Source organism: Acanthochromis polyacanthus, chromosome 6, assembly GCF_021347895.1.
Source record: "Acanthochromis polyacanthus isolate Apoly-LR-REF ecotype Palm Island chromosome 6, KAUST_Apoly_ChrSc, whole genome shotgun sequence".
Lineage (NCBI taxonomy): Eukaryota > Metazoa > Chordata > Actinopteri > Pomacentridae > Acanthochromis > Acanthochromis polyacanthus.
The window spans coordinates 25,191,048-25,209,533 of NC_067118.1; the positions used below are offsets into that span (position 1 = coordinate 25,191,048).

General features: G+C 40.8%; 1 protein-coding gene across 2 annotated transcripts in view; it reads right to left on the reverse strand.

Moving 5' to 3' along the window:
* acap3a (ArfGAP with coiled-coil, ankyrin repeat and PH domains 3a) overlaps positions 1-18,486 on the reverse strand; it is an 87,111-nt gene that overhangs the window by 39,094 nt on the left and 29,531 nt on the right. For both annotated transcript variants that reach the window (XM_051949285.1, XM_051949283.1), the window contains exons 2-4: positions 10,722-10,779; positions 4,892-5,011; positions 4,162-4,215 (exon numbers count right to left, since the gene is read on the reverse strand). In XM_051949285.1, coding sequence (XP_051805245.1) covers positions 4,162-4,215; positions 4,892-5,011; positions 10,722-10,779 — 232 coding nt within the window. The remainder of the gene's footprint in view (positions 1-4,161; positions 4,216-4,891; positions 5,012-10,721; positions 10,780-18,486) is intronic.

Consider the following 18,486-nt stretch of genomic DNA (forward strand, 5'->3'; position numbering starts at 1 on the left):
TCGTTGTTCGCTCTCAGGGGCGTCCCTCATAACGCACTGCACTTACACCCATCTCCTCTGTTCTGCTTGTACATCAAAGAAACCTCTGAGACACAATCGCATCAATGTCCAGTCAGAATCTGAGCTCTAATGGACAAGAAGGAGGAAGAGGAGGAAACAGGAGGCTGAAGACCCAGCTGAGCTTACAGCAGAGGAGGCCAGCTGGTCTCAGGCCAAACCACACTCTCTTATGGTCTCTAAAGTGTGACACAGTGAACCAGACAAACGGGGAATCTGTCAGTCTGACAGCAGCGCTGACAGACGGATGGATATCAGAAGTCTGCTTCTGATACAAGATGGCAAGCAGCGGGAACAGAAAGGGACTACGACTGCCAAAGCTCTAGTGTGAATACATTTACACAGGGATCAGCAAAATGAAAGGCATCCCACAATGCAAAAAAGCACCACACTTTACAGCCTCAAACATTACGAGTGATGCTGAAAAGAGTATAGAAAAATATAAAGAACTAGTGTCACTAAAGAAAAAAATGCTTCCCACATACAGTAAGGACACATTCCAATGTCTATCCTAGTATAATTCATAGCAAGACAGCAAAATTTAGTATGTTGCAGTATGTATCATGTCAAATGCAGCCAAAAATACCAGGATATCCGTCTACACCCGGCTGAAGTAATGGTATGGAGCAGTACGTACTTTCTAAAGCAGCTGCAGTTTCTACTAGAAGCAAAAAGGAAAAGTATGTGATTTGAAGTGCAGCCTAAATTTAGAGATGAGGATTGTCTCTTTCCTCTTACTGAAGGTGTGGCTCATCATATTCCAAGGATTAGCCGTCTTTTCCTGTGTGATTTATCCTCTCCTGTATGTGTGGAAAATTAATTCTGCCTTCCCTGAGGAAGCTGTGTGGCTGCATGATGCTGCGATCATCCTGACAACAAAAGGTTACTGAAACGTGGTAAACGTAAGTTACATATAAGTATTGCAAAGAAAATTAGGAAACAATAACAGTTTGCACAACTATGCACCTGGTAAGTATCATCAGCATTTGTAAAAAAAAAAAAAAAAAAAAAAAGTTGTAAATCGCATTCGGTTTAGCATTGCTGGGTAAATATGTAGTTCGTATGTGCAGGCGTCGGCCAAATAAGTGTGTATGGAACCCTTAAAATGCTGGCAAGCAGCTGACCTGAGTTTCCTCCTGATTGGTTGCTTCATATGCAGCCCTCTGCCTCCCCCCCCCCCCCCCCCACACACACACACACACACATTCCCACTTTCATTGAAAGCATCAGTATTGTTGATTGAACAATTCTCTTTTCCATTCATGGGTTTTACTCGACAGTTTGTTAGCTGACTGAACAAGTAGGAGAGGTTAGTTTTATTGAGTTTAAAGATGGCGCAGCTGCTGAAACGAAAAGAAAGTGGGCTTTATTATTACAAAACTAATCACTCAAACCTATCCGATTCACTGGCCTCGAATGATTTAAGGTTGTATTCAGTCATTTATTTCAGTTTTATGTGAAGCCTCAGTTTACAGCAGAGATCATCTCAGGGCACTTCACATAGTGAGGTCAAAACCTGAAAGTATTACATTAAGAGAAAAAAAAGAGCTAAACAATGGTTCCTTTTGGTCAAACACATGGCAGCGGTGGCAGTCATGTGTTACTCTTACTGAGTGACTGACTGCCCTCCAAAAACTTGTGAACAATTTGGGGTTTATATTGTCTTCAATGCAGGGATTTTTCTGTATTATGGTCTGGCACATGAACTGATGAACATTTCAAACTGTTATTTTAAAAGAGCTGTAGTCTTGGTACACACTGACGAAACAACCAGTTACTTACAGGCTGATTTTGTTACTTTTGGACAGAACCAGGCTAGCGGTTCCCCTTTGTTTCTATTCTTACCAGCTGGCTAATAGGAATCTTCTTCTTCTTTTCCTTTCGGCTTTTGCCTTCAGGGGTCGCCACAGCGAATCAATTGCCTCCATCTAACCCTGTCTGCTGCATCCTCTTCTCTCACACCAGCTACCTTCATGTCCTGCTGGCTAATAGGAATCACTGCCCTAATGTTTGTCATTCCTGTGACTACTCATCACTGCTACACTGTTGCAGCATTCACCGAATTACATGACAGGCTTTGCAGTGAATGCAATTTAAACCTGTTGTACAGACAGACTTGTCAACACCGACAATGATAAAACTAGAAGTGAATATAAGGCCTAAAATGATGTATTTCCAGCAGTCATGGTGAAATTAATAAGACCTGGACCAAGATAAAGGGCAGAGAAATGGACAAATCTCTTGTACACGCTGAGCTGATTATCTTCTTTGATACTGTACTGTTTGATCCAGGAACTGGGTTTACAATCCACAATCCCAATCTCATAGTCTCCTGGTGCAGAATATCTCCTGACAATCCACAATCACATACAGAGACATTTTATAGCAAACATTACTGCCAGACAGCAGCCAGGAAAAAATAATCCTCATTTCTGTAAATCAATTTTAAGACTTTTTAATTCCCCACTAAGGTCTTTTGTCACGAGAGCCTGAACCCTCCCAAAAGACATGCTATCGACAGTCATGCACATCCATACTGTACACATGTAACACGTCAAGGTTGTACAGGGTAACTACTGTCCAGCGGCTAAAGCTAATCCAGGCCTGCCTGAGCTACCCAGGCCATTAACCATCCATTTGTAAAGCTGACCTCCCTTTCTGCCAATAGACTGGGGAGGAAAAGCCGCTGATTTGTGATGACACATCTTTGCTGCGGCTTCAGAAAGGAATGCGATCCACACACACACACACAGATATGCTCTGCACTTTACAGCATCATCAAGCATGCAACGAGTTCAAGCTAATGGACTTCAAAGAGCCTCAGAGGGGCAGTATGGGGGTATTATGAGGGCAGGGGGTCAGCAGCCTCAGAGGCGAGGAGGGGAAATGACTCGGCAGTAAAGCACAAGCTCTGTTTAATGTCAGGGACACATGTGGATGAAGAAAATACAGTAACAAAGCTGCAAAAGAGGAAAATATTATTTCACTTTTACTGTTGTAAGGCTGCAGATAGGTGCTTTGAAAACTAGAAATGGCCTTTGTGATGTCTGCCATGGACAGGATTTATAGAGGGGTTATGAATAGTAACTATTGGCTTTATGCTTTCAAGATGAACTATAAGGCATCAAAAGGAACAAAATGTTAAAGTTCTCATTATATTATCCCCAAAACTACCATTCAGTGACCATTTATTTGATGCACATGTGAAACTAGATCTTTTTTTTCAATATTTTGATTGACATTGTCAGAGAGGAATTAACTCTACTATATCATATGCTATATTACAGTATTACAGTCCAGTACAACACAAACACTAACTACATGTTCAGTTTCACAAGTGTACTTAATGTCCTACTCAATACATGGTTTATGATATACTGTGTTTTCTAGTACACTGTCAACAAGTTTAACTTGTTGCTGGTGTATAGACTGATGATGAATTAATAAAGACATGGGTCCATTAATAAACATTTAAAATGCTCTTTTGTCCATACATAGCATCAATTATTCATATATTGCTTTTAAATAATAAATATTGTGGACGTGGTTAAATGATTTGCAGAAAAAGTTCTAAGGACAATCTGGGCAAAAGTGCATTTAATAATAGCTAACACCATCTATTTAAACATTTATACCTTCTATTTAACTATACGCTGAACTGAAAATTTTGAAGTTTTTTTTTAACCAGAAAAAACATGAAGATACATGCCCATGGGAGGTTTTCACAACCTGGTAATCCAACATTTGCTTGTAAATGGCCTTAAAGTGAGTTTTAATGCAGCAGCTAAATGCTTATTAACTATTAATTAAGTTGTAGTCCTTAATAAAGGTGCTTTATGATGCCATGTCAGATATTTTCCTCACATAAAAGCATCTCACATTGACAGCATCAGTGTTTTTTGGCAGTCTGAGATGCAACACTGACAAAGCAACAGACAGACTTAATGATGTTTGACAGAAGCTGGAATCACCCCCGGTATCATATTATATATAGCTTATATTTAAGAGAAAACAGGACCCATGTGTGGCCCTAAATGCTAGGTAATACTAGCTTTATGTTGCTCTGTCTCGATCTACTGTATGTGGAGCACATGGCCGACTTACCATGTGATAGTTTATGATCTCTTGGAGGCTTTCTCCGCACTTCTCCAGGCACTCCTGCAAAGAAAACAACACGAAACATTCTTTAACTACACAATATATGCAGAAATATTCTCATAACCACTGCTGTATTTGCAATTTTTAACTAAAAAACAAGCATATAAAAGCTGTCACAAACTAAAATCACAAAGTATTTGAATTCTAAATGGAAGAAAATGAAAAGATCTATATGTAGAAACTAAGTCAAAGCTGGTTAATGTCACTGAAGTGCACTTGAACCATGTACGGGAAACAGAGCTATAATTACTGGGCTGATTCACTTCTCTTTTTGTTTTTTTACAATGGAAACTACAAATGTGAACAAGACTTTAATAAGAAACTTACAATTAGTCATACAGCTGAAGCCAGGAAGGCTTTTAATAGTACTTAATGTCAGCAGCAATGAAAACAGTCCAAGATACTGGTGCTGCAAGCCGAGCCACAAGTAAGTTTCCAGTCCCGGTCAGATCCTCACTGACTAATTTGTTAGTAATCAGGTTTATTCACACACAAACAGAGCTGGAAGGCTAACGCCTAAAGACAAGGAAAGTCCCCACTCTCCAAGGCCACACACTGCAACAACCATATCCAACAAATAACAAATACAGACAATAATACCACAGTAAATGCTGTTGTAGTGGATGAAACTGAGACAAGATGAAATGACTTGGTTTGGGCCTCATCAGAACCTCACCGAGATCATCTCATCCTTCTTGCACTGCTGAGACAGATCCCGGATGCCGTTGACAAAGAGCTTGTTGGCGCTGACATAAGCCTTCCCTGCTTCGATCATCCCGCTGCATAGCTTCACCAGCTGTGGAGAACAGACACACATGGGGTTAAATAAATGTTAAAACTTTCACCACACGCATCATATTAGCAATGCTGTAGTTGCAATTAAGAACAAAGAGGATTTGTTGTGTTTGATTGATTTTTGACTTATTCTGACATTTGTCAGAGTTGATATTAAACTAAAGCCCCATTCAAACTGGTTTCTCTCTTAAGGAAAAAAATATTTCAACATTATCTGAGCTTGCATAGAGCACATATGGGAGCCCTGACTACTTGTAGAAGTTGATGCTAGGGATGTTGACAACACATAAACTGATCTTTGCGATTACTGTATTTGGTAATCCCCAGTAGGCTAATGGAAGGTTATTTGTGACAGACAGTGTAAATCACACTAAATAAAATCAATCTGTGTGCCATGTCGGTATTTTAAGATTTGACCCAGCCATGACTCAAAGAAGGAGCAAGATTTTCACAATTTGCCTTGCCCTTCATCTTTCGGTGCCTCCTTAAGAGGCTTTTGGCTTTGTTTTTGTTACATATTACAAAACATATCTGCAACTTCTGGAGAGTTAAAATGCTGTCCAGAATGATACTGTTAAATTACAGAGGGAATCCCGTCTAAATGGGGCTTTCTTCAACAGAACGACATTCTGAAACAAAATTTAGAACTTGATGCAAACTGTACTGTATATTGAAGTACTGAGAAATATACAGATTATGCTCACAGATGTAAAATAGGGAGTTAAGATTGCACTGCATTACAAGTAAATTGAGATTACACCATGTAATCGTGACAAAACTTGGTAAAATCTGCTCAACCAGAGGGTCCATGTGATCATCACTAAGGTACACGCAATGCTTCAGGCCAACGATTTTAAGGCTCACCATCATATGCTCAGCCACAACACTGCAACTTTTGTTTCTCCATGTTTTTATCTCCACACATGGACAAGCATGGAGGTCATACAGTGGCATGTTTTCTGTCTGCTCATCACCTGTGTTCACATGTGGTAGCGTGTGCAGGTGGGCTCCACATGTAATCCCCTGACATCAGCATGCCACCCCGATGCAGAGCCCTAACATTATCCAGGACTGGATAAATGATAACAGACACTGATACAATGTACATTTTCTCTGCAACTGTCAGCAAAATTTGTGATGTCTGTCATAAAGCCTGCTTTGTTTAGCTTCTGCTTTCATGACAGGAAAATTAATTTGTTCTCATTTTCACTCTGTTCTAATGCCAGATTTTCTGCTTTTCAGCACACACCTCCTCCAGCAAAATCCCATTTCCTCCCAGCTACTAACCAGACAAGAAGCTGATACAGTCTTTTCTAAAATTTACAGGGTATTGTGGGACATAAGCATATTCACTTTTTTTTTTTTTTTTGCTGTGTTACATAAGAAAATGTATACCACTCTCATGTCCGTCAGCTCATGGTGAAGCCAAAGCAAAAGCACGATTAGCTTAGCTTAGCTAGCATAATAATTGAAGCAGGAGGAAACCTACTCAGGTCCTACTTTTCAATGTACAGCTAAAGCTCAGTAAACACTTTGTATCTTGTTTGTTTCAGTCATACTCAAATCAGAGCGGCAAAGTGACAGGTTTTACAGATTAGCTGTTTTCCCTCATCCTTGCGCTATGCTAAGCTAACTGACTGTTGCTTAATTTTTCATGTACAGAAATTGAAATGGATCGGTTTTCCCAATTAAACTTCACTGAACGTGATTAAGTGTATTTCTAAAAATGGTGACCTTTGATCAATATTAGCCTGCTAACATATGAATAAATAATTATGCTAATAGGCTGATGTTTAGCATATCCACCATCTTAGACTGAGTATTAGCATGCTGATGTTTGCACAAATAACATATGCGCTGAAAGCTAAACTTTTTACCTCGTGATGGCACTGCACTAACAAAACAAAGTCTATACCCCTGCCAGCAGACAGAAACAATGCTGACATGTTGACATTTAACATGATCAGCTCTCAGATTAGTGTGCTAGTATGCTAATTAGCACTATAAAGTGAGCACTAAAAAATGCTCATCTTAATTTAGCATGCTGGCTTGCTAATGTCTGCTAGCATTAAATAAAAGCATGACATAGTTTTACAGGAATAACATCCACAGCCACTGTGAAAGTAAAAACAACACTAAGGGTCAACAACCATGTGAGCAGACTCAGCAGTGATAGAGCTAAATGCTAGCATGTTCCCCCATCTTTGTGTGTTAGCATGCTAATGTTTGGTAATTGGCACTAAAGATAAAGTACATTTTGTATTTTGGAGAAACTGAATATTGGCCTGATAATCGCAAAACAAAAACTGTGAGGGACTGATATCTGAGAAAGATATGAATTCCTAAAACTAAATGACAAGCCATTCAGTAGTTGTTGAGATATTTTTGGGCTATGCTTGGTAGCATGGCTGAGATTTTCATTAAAATGACAAAATGTAGGCAACCCCTTCTAAAACTATTACTAAGTAAAGTTACTGCCCAGAGTATACAGTAGGCCTGCCTTGTGTGGGAAATGGTGTGTTTTATAATTCGCTAAGAGTGCATATTAAAGAGTTGTATTGGTTCTGAGGAAGGTCAAGAGCATCATTACCACGGTGTGACTGTAACGAAACAAAGAAGAAAAGTCCAGAATCAATAAGAAGGAGCTTATGCTTTACTTATTACTCATGTGTTTGAATGCAAGGATGATCAAGACATAAGGTGATTGATAATAAAAGTACAGACAGTTTTTGACGTAAGCCGTAATCAGTAAAGAACATGAGCTTGTTGTGTGTGCAGTCTCTAATCTTGCTTTGCAGGGATGAAGTCATTCCTACGAAAGCGATAACGACAAAACATCAGCTGTGAAAGAGGAGAATGGACCAACGCAGCACTGGAGGGGGCGGCCAGCAACGTGACCTAGATAGCTACATATGCTGTTAGAGTATAAGAAGACTGGGCCAGGTACAGTTAGCGGTCTGACTCCATCCGAACTGACCGAACACTTGTTGTTGGTTAGGGACAGAGGATTCTGGCCCAGAGCTCTGTATCACACATTCAATTTTGCTGTAATAAATACTTTTGATTTTAAGAAGTCTGCTGACTACTCCATCAAAAGAACTGGGCGGAAATAGCCTTACACATATTCTGTTGGCTTGTTTTATTGTAGAATAGGCTGATTTCCAACACTTGTTATCTCTGACCTATCTAGAGAATAATAATCTTGTTAGCGATTACATAAATGAACCATTGTAGGTTTGGATCACAGTATATTTCTAATCCACTTTTTCACTTTTCATGATCTACTTCAGGACTTTGTAACTGGATTATATTGGAATAATATCTACAAACTACAGCAAAAGGTATAAAGTAATGTTAAATTATCAATTTAAATGCAAATGTGTAATTGTGGTATAAATATGTGCATCAGCGTAGGTTTCCAACACTGATGGCAATAAAAAGAGAGCAGTCTGACTAATCCTGGCTTCCACTGACATACTGTAAAGTCAGAAGGGCCAGATGGACCTGTGACATGAGCGTTACATGGAAAAGCATCTGGCTGCCTCATTACAGGGCAACTGGGTGCTTAGACAGCCATGAGGTCTGATGATTTCAGTGATTCCCACACCGTACTGCTGCCACGTCACATTTCAGCGAACCTGAGCTGTACTGGACTTAGTGACATTATACTGTCCATTATGCAGAGAGAAGACTGCATAGTAATAAGTATAATGGCCAAACTATGTCTAATGTCTGTCACAACACAATATGGTGTGACAGAATGTGCAGAGCTCACAAAGATTCCTCCTTTTCTATCATTTATTATGCAATATGACAACCATACAGGCGTGAGATCATGCGATCCCATATGTTGCACGGATTCCTTCGTAAATGATTTAAAACATGTAACGCAGCACAGCCCTATTTGTACACCCAGGAGATTATTTAGAGTAGAGAATAATAATCATGTGCTGTAAGAAAATTTTCATACTTCATATTTTTAAAACTGGTAAGTTTTTATTTGTACACTGTGACTTTATTATGGTGATAGTAAAGAGACGAAGGACCGACATTACTGCTAATGGTTTTTGCTCTAAACCTCAAAGGTTTTTTTTTTAAAAAACGTTTTTCTGCAAATAAGGACTGATATTTTACAAATGGACTTCTATATGAAGGGATTGTTGGACTTTAAAGTATTCAATGAAGCATGCAAAGGAATAAAGCTGCAGCATTTACGGTATATGGATTAATTATACCAGTTGTGTGACGACAACCAATCTCAATGGCATCCATGTAAGATCAAATAACTGAGTTAATTTTTCTTGTGCAACACATAAGGAAAATCTGTTGAACAAACTTGTATAAATCTAGGTTACCAATTTCCTTATTTAACAACATAAATAACAGACACTCATGACCAAATCATGGAGCAGGTTGAATATGTTTATATGGAGAAGAATACAGAGGTAACGCTGTGTTTACAATGAATGAAGCACCACATATAGAAACTGTATCCAAGTCAGCGAGAGGTGTTGGGGTGGATGGTGGGTGTACAAAGCACACAACTAAAGCCACTGGGGTTTATTTTCAGACTCAAAGGCTGTTTATGGTTAGGAACAGGTCATGGGTCTCATTAAATGAAAATTAAGATACGGTGTCTCAAGCTACAGTGGGCTTTTTCTGTGTTAAAGTCCGTCTGAACCATAACTAAGTGATGTGTCTAACTGTAACCATCCAAAAATTTCCTAATGCTGTAGGTACACCGCCAAGGAACGCAATGGAGTTATGTGATGATAGGTGTTGGTTTGTCTTTCTGTTAGCAACACTACTCAAAAATGGACTAAAATATTTGCATAAAATTTTCAGAGGTCAGAAATGACATAAGAACCAATTGATTAGATTTTGGCAGTGATGTGACTTATAGTCTGGATCTACGACTTCTATATCATTGATCACGACACTGCATCACTGTAACTATGACAACAAGTGAACACTACGTCCGCTGCCTGCTGACGATCACATGATTGTGATCTTACTACAAATCGGCCGCTGCGGACTTATTGGCACTTATTCATCTAAAATGATACAAGGAATGAGCAGCCTTGGCGGGTGCTTTTCTAGTTCATACAAGTTACTGTTATACTGCAATTACAAAAAATACTTCAGCTGAAAAAATACATTGACATTGAATCTACTGAGAATATCTTCAGTAACAATGTATTTGGAACTTGTCAGATACCTAATTTAACAAATTTTGTTCATTATGTTTGCTTCAAAAAGCATTTGTTGGGAAAAAAATCCCTGCTGCTTTAAAGCCACAGATTTGCCCTCAGGTGTGCTTGAAAACAGCGTTACAGCTGAAGGGCAGAGTTCAATTTAATTTAAATTCACCATGTAGAAAATCAACTGGCTGCTTGTAAAGCAAGAACATAAAACAAGTATCAACAGCATAAGGCTGTAATATCTAAATAGAAATGTCAAGAATTCTGTGTTGTTGTTGCCAAACAGTTATAGACAGATGATTTTATGTGCACAGAACAGAATGATCAAGAGAACTTACAAGGTGCTTCACAGGAAAACAAAAGGAGAAACTAACGAAATAAAAGTCATAGAGTAAAAAGAAAGTCACCAACAGACATAAATGTACTGAAAATATGCCTCTCAACATATGCAGAAACATGGACCAGATGGATGGATAAATTTAGTGAGTAGCAGTGAAAATAGTCTCTTACCTTATCTAGTTTAGCCTCAATCTCCACAACTTCTGTCTCCACCTCATCAATATTTGCCCTGTAAAACAAAAGCACAAGAAGCTGTTAATGGATGTGTGGCACTTTGTCCTTGTATGACTCTATTAAATTCCATTAAGGTCATTTATCACACTGGAAAGCCGCCACTCTACAGTCTGCTTATGATTTCCCACATTCTCAGAAAGCAGGAGACTCCATAAATCTGTGAGTGACACATGGAGCTTAGTGAAGCCGAGTCAGACGTGTTCGGGCAGGACCAGGCGAGAGCTGTGGGTGTGCTTTAAGTGACTGAGACGCCGTCCTGGGAGCAGTTTGCCTCTGTCAAAACAAAGTGACAGACGTGGTATCGACACAGTGAGGGGATCTGGCTGTCTGGTCCACCACACAAGCCCCAAATCCACCTACTCACTGTCAACACCAGCACCACCAAAACCACACCCAGCCACATCTGGAGCCCCCACCCTTGGGAGAGGTGTGATTTACACCCAGAGGCTGCATGACGTCACCCCTACAAACACCACTCCCCGTCTTCTCGGTGTACCGAGCTGATGTCGGAGTATGTGGCCCATGAAATGATCAATGCTCGCCGCCTTGATGTGTCAATTTCTGCTCATTCATTACGTGCTTGCTGTAGCACAGTTTCAGTGGAGTAGAAACATGATCTATGGCCAGCCTCCACATACAATCATTGCTCTGTCTATCAATCCATCATCCCATTTTCACCACATTGATCCGAGTGATGCTTGCATGCATCTTAACTGATATGCACCGTCATTATTTTTTTTTTTACATTTTGTTTTTATAATTTTCCCAAATTTAAATGGCCATAACATTACATGATTTTACTGTATTTACACCAGTTAAAAATATCCCAATTATACAGCTACTTATCAACTTATCATTACTTTCACCATTGTTACATTGTCGTTTTCAGGCATTCTTGCTGCCAGATTTTTATACTTTTTTTCTGAATGTCTGTCAATTATACAGCTCTCCACCCCCATTTAAATGGCACACAGATGTATAGATGAAATCATCAAATTATTTCAAAAATCAATATTGCTTCAGCCATCTGTAGATGAAGTTGCAAAGTAAAACTTCAGCCCTTCACACATCTGTCTGGGCATCAGATTTGGCTTACAGACATTGCCACCTGTAGCTGATTCTCCCTCTGATGTATATTCTTCTGGGACAGATATTTCCAAGCTGAAGTGCCGACAAAAGTGAACATGGGTATCAAATGCTAGCCAAAGCTTGACTCAGTAACATAACCATCTCTCAAGATTAGTACACTTTGTTCAATTACAGTCCCCTAATAGTGCTTTTAGCAATAAATTAGCAAACATTTATGTGTCTTTGTATTTTGTTAGTGTTTTCTGATTTAGGCAGCTGGAATCTCCAGTAATGACTAGCTGTATGCTTTTAGGCTCAAGTAACACAAGAAAACAACCTGACATGTTGCACAACCACGTCAGAAATCAGATGTATAGTTGTTCTGAATGGGCACACACTCAGGGGGACAAGAGTGCATATTTTCAGACAGTCCCACAAGGAAACATTCCTACTTTTGACATGTGTTGTTTCCAGAGACATATAATGAGCTAGAGAGAGGAGGCAGGAAGAGAGTGGGAATGTTAGATTCTGGATTTGGGCTTGCTACAATAGGGGGAGAGCGTTTCTAAACAGGCTGGACCATCCAATTTGCACTTCTGGCAGCTCTCCAGCTTCGCATTCTCCCACACTTGACTCATTTGATACGGAGGTCGTGTTGCACAGCAGCTTCTTGATGAGAGCATCTGTGGCATATATCAGCCAAGGCTGGCAGGATATATAACTTGTCTCCTCTCTGCCTCCCTGGCCTTGGGTGGATTAGCCTGCACGGCCGGAGTCAGGGGACGGAGGATGGCACGTGTTCTCCACCCCCGCAGCTTTTACTCTCACCATCTACTTGCATATGGAACCCGAGCAAGTGGCAGGGGAAATACTCCACAGAGGAAATATCTGTCAAAAGCTCTCACTCAAACAAAATAGAAACATGCATAACCTAAATAATCGATACCACATTACTCCACATGTGAACGTCTGTTATTGTAACCTCAACTGATCTCCTACTGAACAGCCTTGAGCCAACCACACCCAGGGATAATTTCGCACTGAGCAAAGCTGTTTTCATTGCTGATGTCATTTTTCAAACTGCCCTTTTTCTGATAATGCAGAGCTTTGCAGGCTCTCACTGTTCAGGAGGATAGTTCTGCTCATGTCTCTCGGCAGCACTCGGACAGACTGAGCTTAAAATGACAGATTGTTTCTTTTCTATTGTGTACAAAGGCTTTCAGGACCTTTGATAATTTCTTCTTATCATGCTTTGACATGATAAAAGGTTCTTGCAATTGAATTAAACCTTACATTTTGTTTCCTTGGCCAGTGAATCCATACTTAATAGACTGGTAGATGTGGATGTTGTAACCCATTAATGAAATATAACAAGTTACTGACATATATTTTTTTAAAAGCATGAGAGACTGACCAAATTAAATCGTGAAACATTATCTACACAGTAATGCATCAGTATTAATCTATATTTTTAATAACATTACATTTTTAATAACTTTAAAATTACATTTAAATACTGGCAGCTGTGATCACCAATATTTTGCTGTATTTTTAGTGTTTTAATAGTTACTTATTTAAATACCTAATTCCTGGAGGGAACATTCCCTGCAGGTTCCTTGAGGGTTCTTGTTTTTCAGAATGTGTCTTTAATATTTATGATCTTGAACTGAGATTGACCAAATTCTGTTTAAGAATTAAAAATGCATAATTTACTAGAACACCTAAAACAATGGAGGACAAAGGATAAGGCAAGTTAAACTTTTATGGATTGGTAGCATTTATTCAAAAGCAGCAATGTATGACAAACTATAGTCTATTAAATATGTTTTAGAAACTAAGGAAAACTAATAAATCAGTGTAAAGTTAGAAATAATATAGTACGTTTTTATAGTGGAGGTCTGTTAATGCTCATTCTTGTTTTAGGATTCAAAAAGTATTTCATTTTACAGATCATACTTAGAATTTATCAGAATTCTTAGAGTCCTAACGGTTTATAAGAATGTAACTAACATTTAAATATTTTTGCGTAATAATTTCCCAGGTGACTATGTGAGCTCATAGTACAGAGAATTATCACCTCAATCTGCTGCTCCACTCAATTTTTAGACCTTTACGTCTGATTTCGACCCAAATTTGTTTGATGTCCGCAATTCCTTATATTATATAGACTATGCCTTTGGTGCTCAAATGCAAGGAGATGCACTTCTGTACAGATGGAAACTTCACTGCAGCTGTTACAGAGTGGTACATTTTGAGTTTTTCACATTCAGGTTAGTATGTACAGGTGTGAAGCCAGTTTTATATGTTTGCACTACGTACCTTACACAACTAGCACGGGTTAAACGAACCAAACTACTTTCTTTGTGGTTTTACATTTACACAATTTGACTCTCAACATAGTTAGGCAGCTGAATAGCCTGTTAGCCTGTTGGTTTTTCCAGCTTCTGGGCACAGTCTCTCTGAAATCCACTGCAAAACTTCAGATTACGGTAAAAATAGGAGTTTCACAAACCCACTGTAGGTCACAGAGGATCGCAGAGGATGGAGTTCTGGCTGACATGTGTTTGTAGACAGAGTAATGAGGAAGTGAGGCGTCACAGAAACGCTCATCTCATTGTTAAGAAGTCTAACTGGACTGTTTTCATTCACTGTCTCAGCAATTAGGGCCTCATTTTCAGCTTTTAGAGCTTCCCCATAGAAACAGCTCTAAAACCCTTCAGCAACTATAGTTAGAGATTAGCTGGTGATTACAGACAGACATTTCCCTCAGAAAGCAAAAACTGAGCCCAAAAAAGAGAGAAATTTGGACTTGCAGTCGCCAAGTGGACACAAACACAACCCACATGACTGATAATGCTGCTCTATGAACTGAATGTTTATAAATAAGCTTGAAAAAGAATGTGAATACTATTTTCCAGTGCTGCTTGCTACAATGAAAACATTTTCTGAAAGTCCTATTTCACTTCACAAACAGCGCCAGTACGGACAAAACGTTTATTTACATTTCAGCAGTCTTTAGCATCACGTGAAAGTAGTTAGGGCAGAAGCAGTGGCTCTCGAATTAAAGAGAAACAGAGGTGTTCTGCGATGCCGGGCCAGTAAACTGCACCTCGGCCGCTCCAGTGGATGCCCCGTCAGCACGCCACCAGCCAGAAACCACCAGAGCTGCAGCTTGCTCAGCACAATCTCAGTGTTTATTATGTTTTTACACCACAGCTTAACTACTCCGCTTCATGCCATCAATGATCCCACCAACCCTGCCCGACATGTTACAAACACACTGCGCTGCTGCTCCTCATCAGTCATTGACGACCACCATGTTTATCTGAGTGACCAAACGCAGACTTACTGCTGTATAATAGTCCCCCTCACGAGGCTTTAATGGTGGTCATCTTTTGTCCCGGTAGCCTCGTTGTCCAGTCAAGTTATTGCCTATTGAACTTCTCCGCTCCTCGTGGTGTGAATAAGGGTCAAATCACAGGCGCATCGGGGACCTCCGCGGCCCACTTAGGAGATGGTTGCTGTGGCTACAGGCCCGGGGCAGCATGTGCATCCATTATGGGAGGCATGTGCAGTGAGACAGGAGTAGTGGGGGGGTTAGAGCCTGGAGGGAACAGCTGTCCCGTGAGCCAGAGCTCGCACATCTGGAACCGTTAGCTGCACTGTGACCATGTTGGGAGGGACGGATGAAACCCGGAGCTGTCCCTGTCCATCACCACAAGACACTCAACAGTCCCATGGGGTATTTTCAGACTGAAGGAAATAAGGTTAATGTTTCAATCCCTAATATTGGAATTTTATGTGGGTTTTGGCTTCTCCATCTTGCAAATTTGAACTATTTTAACACCATTTAGTACATTAATATACTATTCATCATATTTCCGTGAGTTTTAACGGAGTATAAAAAGAGTGTAAAACAAATATGTGATTTCTTGATGTGAATGTCAACCAGAGTGCTTGAGTTGATGTACTTTACTGTCCACAGCTTTGAGGAGTGTCTTGGCTGCTGTGTGCGATGGATGACAGAGATGCAGCTGGTCTTACACGCCCCAGAGGGTTTTGTTTTTGAGGGTGAATCGAGGCGGAGCAGCCTGGTGGTCCGGATGGGGAGAGTGAGCAGGTGGGATGCTGATTAGAGAGCCAACACTGGGTCCAGGTAGTGACCCCTAAAAATACAACCAAACCCAAAGTGTCCTGCAGCTGGGGCTCACCGAGTAAACCTCCAGAGGGCGGCTCACTGGGGAGGGCGAATTAGCCACCGAGTGATGTGGCGGTGACAGCACACCAACAGGAGCAGCTGAAGCGGAGGATCGACATGGATTTCTGTTTGCTCCTCTACACTCTCTTCAGCACGTTCCATCTCATCCGAATTCAAAAACTACTCCAGAAAAAGGGTGGGGTGGGGTGGGGTGGAGGAGGAGGCCGAGGAGCTGGAGACGGGGCGGCCCCGTCTGTCTGAGGGCCCCATTGTGACAAAGCCAGCTTCCTGTCTGGGAGAAACAGCAGCATTTTGTTCGGATATTGATTGCTTTAGTGTCCTAATTGAGGCCGGATTGCAGGGCTGAATGGCTGATTGGAGGGGGGAGGGAGAGCTTAGCAGCAAACTCCCTTCAGGCCCCAGTTATTCTTAGCCGCACAGCTCCTAATGCCCCCTCCTCCTCCTCCTCCTGCACACCACTACATGAACTAAACCAGGGTCAAGGAGGTACCCCTGGCTACACGATGCCAACCATTAAAAATAAATCTCCTAAGTCCATTTTCAGAGCAATAACTAGTCACTCAAAAATATCCTCACACACACACACACACACACACACACACACACACACACACACACACACACACACACACACACACACACACACACACACACACACACACACACACACACACACACACACACAACACAACAAAAAACAACACACACACACACACACACACACACACACACACACACACACACACACACACACACACACACACACACACACACACACACACACACACACACACAACAAAAAAAAAAACCCAAAAAAAACCATTCGTTTAAACCCTTCCCCCATGCCTGTCAGACTATGGATTTCTCCAAAAACAAATGTCCCGTGCTTCAGCTGACGGTATCTCTTCCACTCCGTCTGCTTCTGTGCACTTGTGAAACTTCTGCTTTCAGATTTTGTGCTCTCAGATCACTATGAAACAACCCAGTAAATGTTCCAAACGCTACACATCAACCAACGAAATCCTCGCTGCCTCCATTCAGACACACATGCTTTACTTCATACAACATCCTTTAACAGTGCTGTTTCAAGAAGATTCTGAGAACACAAGTTTCACAAAAGCATCTTGTTTTGTCCTCAACAAAGATAAAGATATTTAGTTCATACTCAAAGATGAGTGAAGAAACCAGAAAATGTTCAATTTAAGAGGCTGCAATCAAGAACTCACTCTTTTATTCTTTGAGTAGAATTACTCGAAGACAAAATAGCTGGTGATTGATTTGACAGTTGACAAGTATTTGATTGAATCTCTTTTAGATGAAAAAACAGCCAGAGACTGCCGATATAGAGCCGATAAACCTGCTCCTGTCATTTGTTTGAGCAACTAAAATCAATCGCTTCCAGCAAAAAAAAAAAAAAAAAAGTAGGACATTAGTTTTGTGTAACAATTCAAAACCCTACCAAGAATCCGCCATTATCATTGTAAACTGCTGTGTGATAATAGAAAGCTTGAGAGTAACAAAGGTTGTAGGGGTGAGCAAACAATCTACTCCCAAACTGTCACCAGCCAGTGTTGCAACTGCTGACTGGACCTCCGAAGAACTTTTGCACTCGTCCAGCTGGCGTCGCATTTACTTCATCATCCTGATAATTTAGGAATTACGCTGCCCCGTAATCTGCAGTAACCCAATCCTAATGCATTTAAGGTGCAGGGGGAGTTCAAATGTCTCCAGTAAACCCTCCTCAACATGTGTCAAAGCCCCTGACTATTGTTTCATAAGCCCAGGCTTTTATTTCCACTTGAAAGCTTAGATGTGTCCCTCACTACTTAAACTGGGCTGCTTTCTGTTCGTAGAGCTTTGAGCGCTCCATAAACACCGCTCACAATTCAGCACCAGACTTCAGCGAGCACTAAACCTCAAAGCCTCGTCTTCAGCAACACACATCCGCACTAATGGCCTCACAGAAGTGCCATGTCTGCTGTGGCAATAATTACTCCATTTACGCTTCGATTACAACACGTTGGCAGGCTGAGCATTAAGCCAGCACCGAATGCTAAGATTTAGCTGCACATCGGATATGTGCATCCATCATCACAGGGTTAGCATGTGTGTCTCATGTCAGGTCATACATTTAGGCCCGATCGCTCCTCTACAAGTGGAGGTTAGTCCTCACCACCCGCTCTGTGGTTCTCTGCTTTGCCAAATACTTTGTGTGTAGCCAGACAGCTGAGTGGCAACCATTCACCAACTTTGTTCTTCCGGGAACATTCATCCGCCCTCGCAGACGGCGATCCTCCCAGCCCACCCACTCATTCACTGGGTTCAATACAGAGACCGCCAAACTGTTTCCTCACCGGGCCCTCGAGTGTCTGATCTCTGTACAGAAACTGTCCTGGTGTCGAGTTCAGGAGAGGG